Source organism: Phaenicophaeus curvirostris, chromosome 6, assembly GCF_032191515.1.
Source record: "Phaenicophaeus curvirostris isolate KB17595 chromosome 6, BPBGC_Pcur_1.0, whole genome shotgun sequence".
Taxonomy (NCBI): Eukaryota; Metazoa; Chordata; class Aves; order Cuculiformes; family Cuculidae; genus Phaenicophaeus; species Phaenicophaeus curvirostris.
The window spans coordinates 9,460,133-9,480,063 of NC_091397.1; the positions used below are offsets into that span (position 1 = coordinate 9,460,133).

The following is a 19,931-nucleotide window of genomic DNA, read 5'->3' on the forward strand; positions in this document are numbered from 1 at the left end:
TAATGGGGGTGGGGCTGGAGTTGTGCCTCTTCTGGAAATTTAGGTAGTTGAAAATAGCACATCAGGAGCATTTCAAGTTCCTCCAAAACTCTTCACAGCAAGTGTTAGAGTTGATGAGGTCCATTCCTGATGTCTTCTTCCAGCCTTGAAGGAACCTCACTTTGAGGTCCTAGGTCCTTTGAGACAAATCTATCATGACAAAAGCAAGGCACACAAAATCACCTATGGCTTTTTAAACTGCAGATGTAGGTTTGTCACCCTGAATTAGAGTTTCAGCTTTTTTTAGTGAAGTCAGCACCAGTTTGGGGTTAAAATTAAAAGTTTGCTAAAAAAAAAATATGTTAGGGGGTGGGATTGCATCATCCTGCGTATTTTAAAAGTGCAAAGCTTAATTTAGGACCTTATTCTGGACACAGTAAACAGTAACAAAAGGTGCTGAACTCAACAGAGAAATGAGATTTTAATTAGTTTTATGTATGGTATAAACACTGTTGCCTTCACTTCTTCTTCCCAGCCCAACAGGTTACTTCTTTTTAAGTACAGATACCTGATTCATTCTCCTTTCTGCCACAATTCTTCACACACATAAAAATATATAGCAACAAAGTACCTTTAAAGGATCAGCAGTGGAGCACTAATGATACCAGCCAGGTATTTGTATCCTCTTAATAAGGTAATCAAACTTCATTCTTCTTTATCCTCTTTTGCCCCTGCCCAGTTGGCATGGTTGAAATATTAAAGCCAATCTCATCAAAACCATCTGAATGGAAAGACAAGATCCTTTCAAAGCCCAGAAATATTACTGGAAGTATATAAAGCTCATCTTTACAAAAGTTATTAGATCTCAAGTTTACTTCCTGCAAAAAGGTTAAAGGGCCTACATCCAATTAATAGTATGTACCTACTTCAGTCCAAGACATAATTTAGTTGTGACTATAGTTTATTGTACCCTAGCCACTTCTAGACCAAAACTACTCTGATTGTGTTTTTACTGTACCTTAAGTATGTCTTTGGTCTAAGCGTGATTGTTTTCAGGTTTATTTTGGAGCTTCTTAAATAAACTCTGCAAAAGCAGTGCTTGAATTGCCACATTTATGAACATTTGTGGGTTTTATTTTTATGTGAGATGTGCATTTAGAAACACGAACAAACTTTCCAATTTTTTTTAACTGATATAAGAACAGATTTGAAAGGACAATTACCTTAGGTAGAGCATTTATCTCCTTTTTTTAATTATTTTTCTCTTGTATGAGAAACAATATCATGGTTGTAACTAAAGCTTCCATCAGCTCTCAGCTTCTTCTAAATGCAGGACAGATTTCTCTTAGTGGGAGTTTTACCTTTATCTTTCTTAAGAGTAAGGACAGACCTGTAAAATTACCTGGGGTATAAAAACTCACCTTGGAAAAACAAGAGGAGCATATGCAGAGAAAGTACAAGGCAACTTGTTCTTTAGCATTGACAATCGACCTTCAGGACTGCAAAACACTTTGTGAGTCAGTGTTTCCCATTTCCGTGTCACTCGAGGAAGTGCAGTGGCCCACACCAGTAGCAGAGGACAACTCCTCTAAATCCTCTCTCAGGGACCAAGCATTGACTAATGGGACCAGGGTCCAGGTTGCTCAGCTCTTCCTGGAACTCACTTATCACTTCGCACTGGTGGGAAGGAACGAATGGTGCAAAACTAGACACAGAGTTGGGATAATCTGTGTGAAGGGAAGGAGGGTGTCTTGTCTTTAACTCTCCTTCTCATCCATAGGGACTTGCACAAAGGGTTTTATGCCCCTGAGCTTCAGTTTCCACCCTAAACAAGTCCCATACCTTTGCCCTGAACCATTTGCTTTCCAAAGAGGAATTTGCAGGCTGTAGAGCCCAGGACTGGCTCCTGTTTCAAAGGATCTTCAATTTCAGCAACAAACCTGGTCATACTTGGCAAATCCTCAGAAAACAGTCATGAAAGTCCAAACTCCCATCTGTTCCCACTGGCAACTGTATTTCCAGACAGGCTATTGCTTACTCTGTGTCATCCCTGAACTGAGGGGAAGCCAGACACAGCCTTGTTCTTACCTGTAACCTTCAGAGCCAACTTTTCAAGTTGCCAGGCTGCGAGGAGAGAGGCCAAATCATGACATTTAGATAAATGCAAAAACCTGAGGTAGAGAAAGCTTGTTATCTGACTTCCCATGCCTTCTTCACAGGTCTTCATCCTGCCAGACTAGGTGAGAGAAAAAATGATAACCCCAGGAGCAAACCCTTGTCCACAGAGAAACCCTTCACTCTTCCCATACAGCTTCACAGGCCACTGTGGGTTCAGTGCAATGACACAGCCCCATGGCTTGTGCACACCAATATTCTGGATCTTTTTATATATTCTCTGTGATGTCTCAAATAAGATAACAGAATCTTCAAAACCTGAATAAAATACAATATATATATATGCTTCATTCCTTTCAAAGTTTCTCTGCTCCAACACTAAAAGGAGAGATATAAAGAGCAGGTGTTCATGAACTGTAGCACTGGAAATACTGTGTGGAAAGGACACATGTTAATCTCTAAATAAGGTGCAATAGAAAGGAATACTTTTATAACCCAAGAAAATGTTAAAGTAAGTTTAAATTTTACCACAAAGTCTACCTTGCCTATTTACTGTGCAGGGCGATATATCAACTCTATGGGAGCAATAAAGATAAATAGTGTTTTAAGGCAGGACAATGAAAATTACAATGTGGATACAACAATCCCTTCCCCTTCAAGCATTCCATTTCTTTTTATCATTTCACATATAAACTAGAAATGGGAATACTGGGAGCAGCGCAGGTTTGTAAGAAATTGAGGATAAAGAAGGTGGAGTTCTTTTTTCTCCTACGTTATAACTGTACTGCTTGTACTTGAGAAAATTGTTTAACAGCTCCCATTCTTCCCTGGAGACATATGTAAATAATTATAAATCTTATTAATACCTCTGTGAAAGTGAACTTTGATTATCCCAAATGAACTATGTAAGTCCTCGGGTTTATTATTAGATCTATGTATCATGCATATTGTGTAGCTATGGTCAAGAATAAGCAAATCAAATTACAATTTATGGCATGGTACTTCTCATTCACCATGGTCAGAAATAGTGGATAATGTTGTCTTTGTGGGTTTTGAAGACCTTCTGTCATTTGAGGGAAGTGAGATGAGTTGTCTTTCTTTTAAAAAGAAATCAAAGCAAATTCCTTAAAACATAATATAAAACAGTTATATATTTTCCCAGATTTTTTTTTTTACATTATTCTTGTCGGAATAGAAAAGAATGGTTATAAATTGTGTCTATTATCCAAATTAAAAGGCAGTTGCCATCTGTGCAATAATTGTACCTGCAGCACAGTGCCATCTGGTGCACACACAGAGCATAGGCTGCCACGCTGGAAGGCATTCAAGTTGTAAAAATATGTTTAGCTTCTGCAAAGTAGCAGTTGCATTAGGCACTTCACTCCCTTCAGTGAGATAAATAATCCCACAATATCCTTGTCAGTTAGACAAGTATCATTATCTTCTTTTGCAAATAGCTATACAGTGGCAAACAGGTAATCTGAGTTACCAAAATGACAGAGGGGAGTCAGTGTGGAAGTCAGGATGAGATGCAGGATCCTTGATTTATAACTTTGCCCAGAAGCCACCCAGAGAGAGGGAGCACAGGCAGGAGTGCAGGTCTCATGGTTCAGTGTTAATGTATGAGTTGGGAAAATTTTTTCTTACTGCCACAAACCATAAGGAATAAGGACTATTCACTGAAATTAAGAAATGGCAAATTCAAAACTGATAAAAGGGAAGGACTTCTTCAGCTACCCTGCCTGTGAAACTCACTGCCAAAGGACATCCCCAAGGCTGAGAACTTAGTAAAATTGAACAAATTTTTAGATATTTCTGGGGGCAGAAATTTTCTGAGCAACTGGATTTACTGAAAAATTAGGAAAAGACTAGACATACTTGCAAGTTTAAAACATTCTTTGATTTATAGAAAGTAGGATGAACTGAGACACTGGATAAAGCTGATTATCCTATATCTGTGGGAAACCATCACTGTCCTTTAAACCACCTAGCCCTGACTGAACCAGTAGAAGCATGGTCCTGAGATTTTGTGGGTATAGCAATTTTCTTGTTCTCACAAAAGAAGGGGACAGCTTTCTATTCTGCCATGGATTTCCCATGTGACCTTGGGCAAGACACTTAGGGTGCAATTAGATGTGCTTACTGATCTGGTGTAACACATTGCCACCAAACGGGACCTCCTCTTCCTTTCTCTCCAATACATTATGTCAGGAGCTCTTCTCACCAAGAAGCCATTTCATCTCACCAAACTAGCAGAAATCTGCCAGGAGTCCAGAGGGGAGAAGGAATCAGAAATTACCTTTTCAGCAGAAATGAACTTACATGTGTAAGCTACAATTTAATGACGCAGGATGAGCCACTCTGACAGCTCACTGCCACTAAAACAGAGAAGTTCCTTCTCTTCCTTGGTCAATTCCTTGTCCTTCCTCTCTGCTGTTATTCATTTGGCTCAACTTCTGGTGTCACTGACCCATGTGAGCCAGTTCAACTCACTAATCCAGCAGAAAGTAAACTCCATAAGAAAACTAGAAAGGTTTCTGCTGGGTTAGGGAGTTTGATCTAGTTTACAGCAGAATCCAACTATACCAACACTGGTGTCAAAGGAGTGAGACTTTGAAGCTGAGAAATGGAGTGAGGGAGGAAAGAGGATAAAAGGGAAAGAAGGAGTAAGTGAGGAAGTTGTTGGACATCACCTCTCCTTTTCAGTCACCAGCTCATCTCTGCTTGAAACCAAACTCAAGCTGTCATCTCACGGTTAGCAATTATCAGATGACCATGACAAAAACATGAGCATAAAAATCACTTTTATAGGTTTCCTGATTCCTTCTCTTCTCCACTTTTGACTTGTCTCATTTGCTTTGTAATTGACTGTACAATTTACACATATCGCAAAAGTAGTCTGGACCTCCTGTCTTCTCAATAGGCATCTTAGGAGGATTACTAAAGTAAATGTAGGTAAATTCACTTATAAATTAATGACTACAACTTGTTAGTGCAATGACACGTAGCCAAATTCAGGTCTATCCTAAAAGTCTGCTCATGGAACCTACATCTTCATCTTGATCAGACAGTCAGATAGTTGAGATGAGGCGATGAAGCATATTGCAATAAACTTAAAAATCAATAAATGAATAAATGCTTCCTCCCTCTTCACATTTGAATAGCTAGTTTGTAAAAGAAAGAGACACAGACAAGGGTGAAAGAAGGTGTAAAGAAAAAAGTCCCTCTGTGGCAACTTTCCTATATTATGTAAGCTACTTAATATATATTCATCAGCACTACTTAACCCCAAAGATAATTTATATCTCTATTTATACTATGCCTGTGTTTGTCCTACAGTTTCACCAAGATTATTATCTGCTCCAACAAAGGTGTGGGATAAATTCTAAAGGGTAAAAAACAGTGGCAAATCTCCTGCTGACTTCAGTAAAATCAGGATGTCACCCTAGCCACTCAGATGCCTGAGCTCCTATAGCTCTTCTAGGGTAGGGGAAACACAAAAGTTTCTACTAGCTAATTTGCCACAAACAGGGGAGAAAGGCCATTTGGTTTTATATAAACAACACAAATTGTCAGGTCTCAAAAGTGAGCTTCCCGTAGTCTGTCCTAATCTTTAGTATTTCTTTTAAAGGATCTCGATATATTTCAGGAAGGAATGGCAGGTTCCTGTCTACAATAAAAAAACCCTACAGCTCCAAAATAAAGCCATGAGTGCACCATCATGAGCTACGTGCTGTTGTAGCCACTATGTCGTCCATGTGCCCCAAAGCAATGGAAAGTACAGCCATGGGCAAAGCTGGATACCACAACACGCTGTGACAGCTCTCAGGATAGACAAAAAGGACTGATTGGAAAAGACTTGCAGGTTGCAGGGTGCTAACCTGTACTACTCTGGAGGCCATGTGAAATTTAGGTTCTATGAAATAACATCAGAAATCTCTAAGAAGACTTCTTTGGTGCTTTTTATCTACTTCCTCTTTCAGTGTGAACCAGCATCAACAGCTGAAGACCAAAGCTTAGAGTTTTGGGGAAAAAACTTTAGGTTGGTTTTTACTGTAAGTAATAATATTTATAGTACAATAAAGCCTGGAGGCCAACAAGATTGGGATCCATTGTAGTAAATGAATACCACTTGTCTCCAAGTAATTAAATAATTAAATTATTATAACATTTTTAGATCTTCTTAAGTCCTTATTTTTATCTACACATGAAACAACCCATAACTCCTCCAGTGTTGGGGTAAATGAGAGGGAAACATCTTCTGCAGACAGCTCACTGGCTGCCCTCAGGACCTTCACCACTATCATGTGGCTCCCTCATGGTAACCTGTTCATCTTCCAGGTCCTTTAGAAAAACACTTTTGTGGCCAAGCCAGTCATAGTAATACAAAAACTGGGTGTTGACAAGAGCAGAGATAGGGAAACTTTGCTAAACAGGTGTGGCTCATTATTAGACACTTCATGTTTTCTATTTTTACCTTAATCTCTTTGCTTTTCCCTCAGGGCTTGTGTAGTTTAGAAAAGATTTATTTTAAAACTTATTAGCTTTTGAGCTAATATATTTAAAAAACCCGGTTTCTGTTCCTCACTCAAACCATGGTTACTTTAATCTTCCCAGGCAGGGTACAGGAGTCCCTTTTTTCACTGCTAGGTCATTTTAGAGCACCAGGGTGTCCTAACTTTTCCCTCAACTCTTTCACCTAATTTGACCATTTTTCTATTAGTTGACACATCAGCAACTACTTTGTCCTGCTTATTCCAGGTCTTTAACAGGTGTTAATTAAAACATTTTAGCTATAACATTTTAAAAATACAACTTTTATCCTAGGGCTCAGATACAGGAGCAAGTTCCTGCAAAGGCAGCTGAGCCCCTGTAGCTGCACAGGCACTGTCAGCCTCCTGTCTTAAATCTCCACTTGCCTCTCCAACCCTAATCTCTGCAATCTCTACATATGCATAATCCACAAACCAGCAGTCAGATTGTATTTTCTAAGGAAAACAATTATTTAGATGTCCCTCACAAAATTCTCAATCCTATTTCAATTAATAAATGTAAAACTAGCTATAAAGTACCCACTTAGCCCCTGCATCACTTTAAAGCAGTCTAGTCACAGTTTGAAGAATTAGTTATTTGCCATTAAGAGAATAACGGCACATCTGCCACCTTGATCATTGCGTTTGTATTATTATCAACTTCTGTCTGAGTGCCAAGTAATTTAATCAAACTTGAGAGAAGAAATAATAACATTTCAGTTGAACAATGGTGTGGCCCTTTGAAAAGGCAGAGATTTGCTCTAGGGTACTTTAAAAGGAAAGAAGGTCTATAAACAAAAGGTAACACTGTGAAAAAATTATCTGTCAAATCTAGCTTTTTTTTTTCCTACTTGCAAATAATTCTCCAGCAGATTGCAACCTCTGTCTTTACCAGCACTGTTGGGCCCCAGGCCTTGGGAACAAAAACCTAGGTTGATGCAAACACAGACCCACCATCAGTGAAAGATGAGTCAGTATGTGAACAGGAGCTTGGTCCCTACAAAGCAATGGGCTTTGACAATATCCACCCAAGGGTGTTAAGAGAACTGGCTGACATCATTGCGAGGCCATTCTCCATAATCTTTGAGAAACCGTGGAGACTGGGGGATGTCCCGGAAGACTGGAAGAAGTTTAATTTCACCCCCATCTACAAGAAGATATTAAAGGAGGATCTAGGAAATAATAGTCCCACCAGTCTTCTTTCAGTCACTGGGAGAGTCTTGGAATGAATCCTTCTGGGGGCTGTCACAAGTTGAATGAAGCACGTGATTGGGAAAAGCCAGCATGGATTCACCAAGGGCAAATTGTGCTTGATAAACCTGATCACCTTCTATGAAGAAGTAAAACCTTGGCCAATATGAGGTGAGCAATGGACATTGTTTATCTGGATTTCTCTAAATACTGTTTCCCACAGACTCCTAGAGAAACAGATACATTATGGCTGAGACAAGTGGTCCTGTGATGAGCGTAAAACTGGCTGACAGGCTGCACCCAAAGAGTGGTGGTAAATAGTTCCTTTTCAACTGGCAACCTGCCACAGTTGAGGTCCCTAAGGATCAATGTTGAGCCAAGTGCAGTTTAATATCTTCATAAGCGATCTGAATTTCAGGATCAAGTGTACCCTCATGAAGTCTGTTGTTGATAAAAAACTGAGTAGGGAAGGGGACAATTAGGAAGGGGAAACCATCCTGCAGGAAGACCTCAATAGGCTGGAAGAGTGGGCTAACAAGAACCTTAGGAAGTTCAACAGAGATAAATGTAAGGTCTTGCACTTGAGAAAACATAATCCAAGAATGCAGCACAGGCTGGAATTTGCCCACCTGGGTAGCAGTTCTGTGGAAAGGGACCTCAGGGTTCTGGTGGGCAGGCAGCTCTATACAAGCCAGCAGTGTGCTGCTGCAGCAAAGAAAGCCAACAGGATGCTGGGCTGCACCAACAGCATCACCAGCAGACAAAAGTAGTCATTATCCCACTCTACTCGTCGCATATGAGGCCACACTTGGTATGCTGTGTTCAGTTTTGGTCCTCTCTATACAAACAACATGTGGACAGGTTGGAGAGGGTCCAGAGAAAGGCCGCAAAAATGATCAAAGGTCTGTGAAGACTGCTGTATGAGGAAAGGCTGAGAGAAGTGGGCTTGTTCAGCCTTGAGAAAAGAAGACTTAGGGGAGACCTTATTACTCAGATATTTAAAGGGTGGCTACAAAGATGGAAATTCCTTTATTCCAAGGTGTCAAATGGAAAAGACAAAAGGTAAAGGGTGCAAGCTGCTCCTGGGGAGGTTCCAATAAGACATAAGAGGAAAATTTTCCATAATGTGATCACCATTGGAATAATCTCCACATAGAAATGGTGGATTCCCCAGTACTTAGAAGATTCTGCTGGGAAGGTTGCTGGGCCATCTTGTCTAGACTGTGCTTTTGACAAGAAAAGCTCAACTAGATGATCCTTGAGGTCCCTTCCAACCTGACATTTTATGATTCTATCATTTTATTAAATATATCAGCCTTCAAGACATACATTAAGCAATGCATTGTTTATTTGGAGATTGTCTGCAGTCCATTCAGATGAGCACTTCCAGCTTCCTTTTTATGCTCTGTGATAGTTTCTTTGCTCCAACTGGACAGTCCAAAGGAAAATACAAAGTTGTCTTGGATAAAGAGAAACATAAAAAAAAATTAAACAGAGGGAAAACAAGCAAGCTGAGAAAATGTTAAAATGTCTGAAATATTTCGTTGTCTTTTACAGTGTCAGGAAGATGATTGTATCTGATTTTGCTCCCAGATTGTTTAAACCATTGATGGAGGAACAGAAGGCATAAGTCATATTTACTGACTGCCTGAAAAACTGTTCAGCCAATGTAAATTCTTTGCATGTGAGTGCATGTCCATGTGCCGTGTTGTTTGTAAAGGGTGCAGTCCCTTATCCTTGGCCCTTTTGTTTGAGCAGTTGCTTAAGTGCCAAGCCTTTGGTCAGAGACATCTGGAAACTGCTGCCTATCCTTACAGCACATGCAGCATACACTTCTGTAGCTGAAGTCAGTCATTTTTATTTTACCTGATGCTATCACTAGACTATAGCAACATGGCTAAAATAGAGTGGCTTCTTTTTTTTGCCTCCTAGGCCTTCTTTGTTTCTGTAATTCTCCATTGACAGCTGCATTGTACAGAACATGAGCTCCTGGAAAACATTACCCCAGCTTGTAGATGCAAGCAGGGAATAATGGTGTACTGATAACAATAGAAACAGTGTGGGCTGCTAATCACTGAAGGGTAGACCCTAACTGACAAATATCCTGGCTAGAGTATATTTGTCCACAGAAGAGTTTCTTCTGAACTGGAAACCCCAATAGCACTGGACAATGAATTTATGAAGGTAATGATTGCAAAATATTTCTGCTTCTGCAGGATGGGATGGGTGCCCTAAGCAAGTGACCCAGCAGTAATCAACATTTGCATCCCTATTTTCTCCCTCTAGTCCTTTGATGGAATGGGTTATTAGGGTGGATATGCTTTATGGGGGTAAAAAAGCCAAATCCCAATGTGAAAATGCTTTCAGATGATCTGAAGAGATCAATATGAAGGTTAGAGTATATATGACTGTTTACAAGAATGTTGTTATTACCGTGCTATAAAACAGAAAGGAATGTGACCAGACTAGTACAGAACATCAAAAGAATTGTAGAGTCATTTTAATGAGTTACTAGAAACTAAGTCAGGTTCTGCTGTTTTGAGGCTACATGATTCTATTCTGTGCAATGGATTTAAGTCACTTAGCAACCTTTGTACAAGTTTTAACACGTTAGGGCATGCTCCCAGCTGGCGTTTAATGCTCCCGGCATCCCCAGGTGGATGGCCTGTCCTATCCATATTTTATGTTGTAGGAAAAGACAATCAGAGCCAAGGGGTTTGCTTCTCTACTGCCTCTGACCTTTTGTGGACAGTGACTTCTGAGCAAGAAAAGTGAAAAGTGGGGTTTATAACAGTTCCTGTTCAGACCAACCACTTTTTTAACTCACTGCTGTTGTGGTTTGAGTTAAAGTAGGATTAATTTCAGACTCTAGCTCAGTTGCTCTAAGTAACTTCATTCTCTGAAAGCTAAATGCATGTTTTTGAGATAGTGTTTCTCTCTAGAACTGATAACACAGGGCACTGGTATGCAGAAAGGCCAATGCTTATACTTATCCTTATAGTAACCAAGGCCATCCTCGAGGTGGCAAAAAAGGGTCACACCTGTGAGGAGGGGCAGACAGGACAGGTGACCCTAAACTTACCAACAGAGAATTTCATCCCATATATATCATACACAGTATAAAATAAGAGATCACAAAGGTCTTGTCCCTCTTCAGTGATGGCCAATGTCCAGTGAGGACCTTGTCTGTCCATTGCTCCTGATCCCAGATCCATGCATTCCTGAACCCAGTTCCTGAGCTCAGTTCTGTTTTAGCCACAGACCCATTCCCTTGTGTCTGCTCTGCAGTATTTTTGGTGGCATACAGTCATCGAGGGGTGGGGGCACGATCTCTTATATTTTTATGTATTTTATTAATTTCTAATTATTTTCATCATCATCATGATTATTATCATCATTATTATCATTATTGCAAGTCTTTTTCCTCTTATTTTTTTTTCCTCTTCCTTTCCCTTTTCCTTGGGGATGAGGTGAATGAAATTAAGAAAGAACTGTATGATTTTAGCTGCCAAAATTAGCCAGGTCAGGGCTAAACTGTGACAATAGCATAGATGGGAAAACAGCAGTTCAAACAAGCCAGGAAAATTAAGTGTATGTGGATTTCATACCGATCACATAGATACAAGGAATGGGAGGCTTATGCAGACATAGTTGGAAGTTACCAAAACATAATTGTCACCACATATAATGTAGCATTAGCAATCAGTCTAAAGAAATAATCAAAGTTATTAGGAGTTCATCTAACAGTTACATTTGCCTTAAAAAATCTCTGTCATGTTTGCACTATGTTATCTGCCAGTATGTTCTGATTTCTTCTGTGTACTAGGAGTAATTGTTTTTTATGATACCAAAATGTTACCTAGCTATCAATCAGACAATGCACCTCAGAAGCTTCAGAGGTCTTTTATTTAATCTAAAATATCCATGATGACATTTCAAAATGTACCATTCAATACTTATCTGGGTTCTTAAGCTGATTCTATAGATACACATTCAGAGCAGTCTTGGACTAGACCCTGAGATAGGCTGTAGACTCTTTTTAAGTACAGATTTTGATGTATATATGAATGAAATGGTGCGGGTACCAGTGCTGTTTAATATCTTCATCAATGATATAAACAGCAAGACTGAGTGCACCCTCAGCAAGTTTGCAGATGACACCAAGCTCAGGAATGCAGTTGCCACAGTGGAAGGATGGGATGTCATCCAGAGGGACCTGGACAGGCTGGAGCAGTGGGCCTGTGTGAACCTCATGAGGTTCAACAAGGCCAAGTGCAAACTCCTACACCAGGGTCAGGGCAATCTTCGGTTTCAATACAGGATGGGGGACCAGGTGATTGACAGCAGCCCTGTGGAGAAGGACTTGAGGGTACTGGTTGATGTGAAGCTCGACATGGAGTGACATGGTGTATTTGCAGTCCACAGAGCCAATCGTATCCTGAGCTACATCGAAAGAAGTGCGGCTGACAGGTTGAGGGAGGTGATTCTCCCCCTCTACTCCATTCTCATGAGACCCCACCTGAAGTGCTGTGTTCGGTTCTGGAATCCCCCACATAAGAAGGATCTGGAACTGTTGGAATGGGTCCACAAAGTTGATCAGAGGGCTGGAGCACCTCTGCTATGAGGACAGGCTGAGAGATTTGGGGTTGTTCAGCTTGGAGAAGAGAAGACTCCGGGGACACCTCATAGTGACCTCCCAGTATCTGAAGGCGGCCTATAAAAAAGCTGGGTAGAGATGTTTTACAAAGGCATGTAGTGATAGGGAATGCCTTTAAATTGGAAGAGGGAAGATTTAGATTAGACATTAGGAAGAAATTCTTCACGGTGAGGGTGATGAGGCTCTGGAACAGGTTGCTGTGCTAAGTTGTGGATGTCCCCTACCCAGAAGTGTCCAAGGCCAGGTTAGATGGAGACTTGAGCAGCCTGATCTAGTGGGAGGTATCCCTGCTAATGGCAGGGTGCTAGGAACTGAGTGATCTTTAAGGTCCCTTCCAACACAAACCATTCTATGATTCTATGATTCTATGATTCTATGATTCTATGATTCTATGAAATAAAGGATACTGAAATGTGATATCAGTGAGGTCATGGCATTTGACATAAAAGAGAATGTTCTGCTTCACTGAAGCTAATGATCTGTAACAATAACAAAGTTTGTGTGAGTTTAAGATCTCAAAAAGACTCTTTGGAAATTTGGGATTGGTCCATTTCAATCATTATTGTGGAGGTTTTAACCTCCAGGCAGCATCTATATTTGTAACAATCATGTGCTGTTAAAATATCAGGAGAGGTTTTAGTCCATGTGCAGATTTTGTAGTTGATGAGCTTCTGAAGGAGATTACTACCCTGCCTGGGACACACACCTTCACCAGCCAGTAAGGCATCTCCTCTAGAAGCTGGAGAAGGATTCATGTGATTTGTCAAGTATTTGCATGAGCTACGACCTGCTGGATCTTCTGTAGGGGACATGGAAAGCTCCTACTCCAAAGGTGCCTGAGATCTTACAAACAAAAGCCACTAAACCCTTCCACTAGTCTGTCAAGCCCTGGAGAAAATTTGTGGCAATTCAACTTGTCCTGGGTGTTATGATGTAAGTGAAAAAGCATTGAAAGGAAACTGCTAGTGAAAAAGGAGGTGGTTGCATGACCAGCACTGGCTTTTGCCACTACTTGTATCAACATTTTAATTCCCCAATAAATTCCTAAGAAAGCCACATTCCCCACTTTTGTTCTTTTTAACAGGAAACAATGAGTGCTAGTCATTAAAAAATGGGCCATATTTGTGAATGTGCTTTTTCTCCACCCCTTACTTCTTGTTGAGATAGGCGCTTACCCACCCTTCCCTTTGAAGGCAGCTGGCTGTGTTATTGCTCAGATAAGCACACATCTGCAAACCTGAATTTCTCCAACTGATTAAAGTGACTCTAAAACAAAATATGGGAAAAAAAAAACTATCCCCAGTGCTGCCTTAAGCCTTCCATTCTAAATGGTGTCACCAGCTAATCTCTAGAGGCTGATGTTGGGTGGGACGGGCCATGATGGTGAGCAGGGGTAACAAGACAGATCGCAGTAGACACTTGCTGGTACTGAAACATCTCACCATGGGACTCATTTATAACTGACAGGTTTCTTTTGAGATTTCAAGTTATCACCCACATTTGGTGGCAATGGTCATTGTTTTTTCATTTAAAAGCATCTGAAACAATTCAGAAGTATCCAGTCAAGTGTCTGGGATAAACTCTCCATTAATTTCTCAAAGATACGTAATAAATACAGGGCATCAGCTGTTAAAGCAGATTATCAAAGAGATGCATACTTGTGTGTGGTGTGCTGTGGAGTACATGTGCCGTGTTATTATATACCTGGGTTATATGGTTTATAGCAAATTAAATTTGACATTGTAGACAAATATTGATATTATTAATAGTCAAATTTAGGACCACGGCATTATCACAAATGCCATACAGATATTTCAGATTTCCAGTCTCCTACTTTTAATAAGTATGTATTTGATTAGTGCCTGCATTGGGTGTTCTTTTAATTCACACACCAAATATATCTGAAATGAAAACTTTCTTTGCAATCCCTTCTATATACGCCTCTGTCTTCATCCTAAAAATCACCTCAAACTGATACACAGCTTTCTTTTATTATGTTTTTCCAACAGTACACAAGAAATAAATGGTTCTGACTGTGAAAATCTGTCCTGGGAATCTGCTGGAAATGCAATTCTCCCTGACATTTGCAGCTGCCACCACTGGGAAAAGTTCCCACACTGATTTTGACCTTCTGAAGTCCAGAAACAAAACTCTCGCCTCCCTGTCAGCTTGATATTGTGTGATACATGTGTAACAGTACGGCTTACTGCTGCACAGTCCTACTCCTGCCTTGTTGTATGAAAAATATTGTCTACCTGGTTTAAAAGTGTCATCATTTAAATAAGTGTGTACACATCCAGTATATAACTGAAAAAATCATATTAAGGTTCATACATACATCCACAAAAGTAAGGAATTAAGTAGTTTTAGCAAATGTTGCATGCCTTAATGCATAAATGCATTGATATAGGAGGGTCTTGATGCAAATTGTCAGCTTATTCCAGATCAAAGACCCCATATCAGGAAAAGTGCCCTTAGACTTGTCAAATCTGAGGCATTGAGCATCCTTCTCACCAGATGGGCTCCTTCCTTGTGCACTGCCACAGCTAGGCCTGGATTTCACACTGCCCTGTGCTTTAGTCTTTTCTCTTGCTCTTTGACCTTGCACAACAGATGTCCTGGCTTGTGGCTCTGTACCAAAAGATACTGGGAGAAAAGTGGTGGCAATATCCTGCTCCCATAGAGAGCAGGACAGGGTTAACTTGAGGGCTCTGTGCTATATCAACCGGTGTGTCTGCTGTTCTATCATATAACTTCATAAACTTGTCATGTGATTTGAGGACAACTTCCTAGTCCCTCTTAGGCATGATGATTGCACAGTAGAGCAGAAGCAATATTGCCAGATCTACCTGCTAGATTAATTGCCAGTCAACACAAGTGATTGAGGAAGATGCTGTGTTGTTACAGGAATTAATCAGCTGCCCCTGCACCAAGCAGGACTTTCAGAGTTGCATTGTCTTTTCTTCATTACTTTTAGCCAAGAAAGGCACAGACCCACATTAAGCTCAGCATTGATACTTGTCTTAAAGCAAAGCTACAGGATCCATGTTTTCAGCCATCCAGAAGTCCTTGCTGTAATATGCAGAAATGGCACAGCAGCAGATATTCTAGGTGGGATGTCAAATGTCATAGCAGTCCCAGAAGGTGTGAGCTCCAGAGTCAACTGAACTCCATTAATAGTACATTTCAAACTACACAAATTCTTTGGCAGGAACACCCAAATTCCTGAGTCCTGGAGCTTACTGTTAATAAGTGGATGAAATCTTTCCTGAGAAATTTACTACAATAAATATTACTTAAATTCCTAGTGTCCTAAGGTGGCAAAATCAAATCCTAAACATATCTAATTTGAAGGTTTTATACCTGATCTGTTCCCCAGCTAGCTGTGAGCAGTACCCAGTGGAGTATCTAGACAGAATTTCTGTTTTTCAGCTGACACATGTCCAGGATCCACACCTGTGCCTGGAAGAAGAGCTCAGCATGCTTGTTAAGCAAGGAGCTATGTGACTGACACTTCTGGAGTATTTCAGGTCTCATAGACTTATACTACATCTTGTGTTTGAACACAGGTCTCAAAGAGTTGGTCTTCACCTGTTCAACGCATGAGTCTTGGGAGGGGTGGAAGAAAATGATGCCTGAAGCCTGAAAGGAGGGAGGATTGGGACCCTCAGGTAAAGTAGCAGGCAGCAGAAATTCCAGGATATGCTGGCCCACGATGCAAAACAAAAACCCAAACAAGCTCCAGGTCGCTGGAAGCTGCAAAGATTGGCAAAGGGCCTCTCCATCCCTGAAACTAGCTCTTTTACTGGGTCCCTGGGGTTTGCAGCAGAGGTTCCAGGTGTAAAAAGAAATCTCAGAGTAAGATGCTTCCCCTCCTTTTTTTATTTACTATAGACATTTTGCACAGTTCTGCGTGAAACCACCTGCCCCACACAACCACAAATGCTGGAGCAGTAGAGCAATTTTTCTACCACCCACATAAGATAAGGGATCAAGAGACACAAAGCCTTATTATATCCAAACAAAAAACTTACAAGCAAAAACATAAGTGTTAAGAGGAAGCTGAAAAAGTAGATGAAGAAATGAGCTATTGTGCAATCAAATATTCCAAGGCGTATTTTGTTATTTAACACATCTGCTAAGTGAAATCCATGTTCAAGTTACATTTTGAAACTCATAAAATCACCATCACCATCCTAACCATCATCTCAGCTGAACTCTGCCATAGTTACTTTAAAACAGCTTCCCAGCCTTCAATGCATTATCCAGCATAAAGAGAGCAGAATTGACCCTTCTTCTAATTTCCTACATACCAGAAGATGTGGAGGAAGGTTGGAGCTGAGTTAGATGACAATTTCTTAACCCAGCTAAACACGTGCCTCATCTAAAGAGCAAGCCTGAAGACATCAGGTTAATAACACCATCAGTTTTCCCATGGGTGGCTTCCTCCTGGTTCTGCGAGGACTGGAGACACTTGCAAGATGAGAGGCGAAGGTGCCAGTGCTCATGGCTCTGCCCACTTCCCAAGCATAAATTACTCTGCATTGAAAGCAAGTCTCAAGGATGGACACCCCAGTACAAAAGTGGAGACAGTGGAGATTTGCACAACCTGCTGGGCCACACTGCTTTATTGTTGGTTTTGCAACCTTACTTTTACAGCAGACAACAAATGAATTACTGCACTAAGAAAAGGACAATGTCTACTGGTCATACCTTAGTTGATGATGAATACCTTCAGAATGGCATTCCAATACTCTGAGACCACTTCTCCATGGCCCAGAGAAGCAGGTTTCTGGGAAAAGAAGTCTTGACACCAGGGAAGGGTTGAGTGTGGTAGTCTTTTGACATTTCAAACTTGTATTTGTCCTGTAACCATCAAAATCTCTGAGACTGCTCTGAAACTCTGAGACTTTTGGTCTTGGTGTAGTCAGGAAATCAGACAACTGTTTCCCTAGCTGCAAAACTTCTCCAAAATATCCCAGTGCACAGAGCCTGGGAGAGTAGACATGTACCTGGATGCCTAGATACTTAGACATTGCTTAGACCCCAGTATCATAGCTCAAGCATGCTGACAATCAAGTCTCTTGCTCATCAAGAATGGAACCTGATCCCTGATCCATCCTTCAAATCCATCATTCAAATCCATCCCTTACTTTTTTTTTTCACTCAAACCAACAGAAACATTTCTCGATTTCATTTACTTTTATGAAGAATCATAGAAAACAGGGCCAGACATGACTTAAAAACATCTAATTCACACACCTCATCTGCTTTCCCAGGCAAAGCTGGAATCACATACACCTAGCCTGCTCCTGATAGCAGCAGCAGCCAGTAAAGCCAGTGGAGTGCTCTGAAAATTATGACCAAGAGAAACAGGGATTCTTACTCTAGCCTGTTCCATTTTGTAGTTCACTCCCCTGTTGTTGTAAACCTTAAAGGGCTGAATCTTGCAAAATGTCATGTGAAGGCACCGTTTCCTTTAAGCGTGATCTCCATTTGACAGGGAAGCACTGCAGCATTTTTCCCAGTATTCATAACGTGAGATGCTGAAATACATAGGGCATCAAAGGGGGATTTCAGCTCCACAGCTCTGCCTCCAAATAATCTTCCCCTGGTACTCCTGAAAGTCAACAGACAGCTCTGCATCACGCTATGGGCTTGGGCCCACGAAGAAAGGTGCTGTAAAAAAGTAAACTGCAAGGTCAATGTGCTTTACACCCGCATGTTGAAAAATAAGTAAGCATCAGTGTCCAATTTAGTTGTCATCACAGCATGGGATTCCAAGGCAAAGGAATGCTGCAAGCTTGTAAGGACCACACTTCTCTCCTTCCCTTTGATGTGAGTCAAGGTAATGGAGATTTTGCCAAGGTGTGACTAATTCCTTGTTACTATATTGCATAATTTTCATATACTTTTGGAAAAAAGAAGGCCTGTAAGAACTGAAGGGAAAGAGAAACTCACCTCTGACACATTCCACAGAACACAACCAGCAGTACAAAGCAGGTTTTATTAACAGACGGTGAAAGCTCAATTTTAAAAGCACTGTGGGCATTAAAGGAGATTGTTTTATGTCTTTGACATGAATACTCAGGCTAGATGAACTATCAGGAGTTTGCTTTAAGTGAGATTAATGCTTAGTACTTGGAACGCATCCAAACTGATTAAATCTGATTGAGTAAGAGAGTACAACTTTCTATATCACTTTCAAAGTGATATGATTAGGCTGTATAGGTACTATCTGAAAATGTAAATATAAACAGAAGGGAAGGGAAAAATACCCTTCCAAAGTTTTAAATGCAAAAAAAATAATAATGAGCCAACTGTAGCAAACACTTAAAATTTAGTTGACTATTAGAAGAGTCAGATAAGAAAAAGGCTATTAATGACATATAGAATGTGTTACAGGAATAACAAGCCTGTATTCTGCAGCACTCAGCAACTCATTCATCTCCTTTGAAGTCAGTTGAAGCGTATAAGTTTGAGTGAGGAGAACTTGACTCCAGATCATTTTGTCAAGGAAGGTCAGGAAAACATGGAACTTTCCAGGTTGTTTGCAGGTATGGCAAAGATTTGCAGCCAGTAGTCTTAACTAGGAGGAATATGTAATTATTTAAAATATAATTTTATATCATAAAGGATTCACTAAATTCATGTATATTTACATGTATATGCAATTGTTTTGTCAAGTAAATCTTTACATACCACCCAGAGAGAGGCTCAACTCTAAATTCAGGCACCTGTATGTTGGCTCCTACCTGTAAACTTTGTCTCTCAGCTCTCAGTTTAGTTACCAGAGATTTGATCAATGCAGTCAATGAAGCCTACAGACCCCATTAACTCTGCACTTCTGGCTGTTAAATTTGGTCAGTCAAATTCAGGTGTTGACACCTCCATCTAATTGTGCTTGTGTATGAAGGATGAAGGATCATATCACAGAAAATATTAACTCAAAAAAAGAGATAGTCACATTTTAGTAAAGCCTTTGACACATTTTCTCACAGTATCCTACTTGAGAACCTGGCTACCACCAGCCTGGACAGATGTACCCTCTGCTGGGTTAAAAAATGTCTGGATGGTTGGACGCAAAGAGTGGTGGTAAATAGAGTTAAATCCAGCTGGAGGTCGGTCACAAGTGCTGTTCCCCAGGGCTCAGTGCTGGGTCCAGTCTTGTTCAATATCTTTATCAATGACCTGGATGAGGGGATCAAGTGCACACTTAGCAAGTTTGTGGATGACACTAAACCGGGAGGAAGTGTCAATTTGTTGGACGGTAGGGAGGCTCTGCAGAGGGATCTGAACAGGCTGGATCTATGGGCTGGGGCCAATGAGATGAAATTTAACAATGCCAAGGTCAGAGTCCTGCATTTGGGACACAAAACCGCTGTGCAGCACTACAGGCATGGGGAAGAGTGGCTAGAAAGCTGCCTGGCAGAGATAAACCCTGGGGGTGCTGGTCA

At 40.6% G+C, this 19,931-nt stretch overlaps 1 protein-coding gene across 1 annotated transcript in view; it reads left to right on the plus strand.

The window, feature by feature from the left end:
• The first annotated feature begins 11,889 nt into the window (after positions 1-11,889).
• The window catches only part of RNF32 (ring finger protein 32), an 88,220-nt gene continuing 80,178 nt past the window's right edge, over positions 11,890-19,931 (plus strand). The window contains 1 exon segment of the mRNA XM_069860099.1: positions 11,890-12,186. Coding sequence (XP_069716200.1) covers positions 11,890-12,186 — 297 coding nt within the window.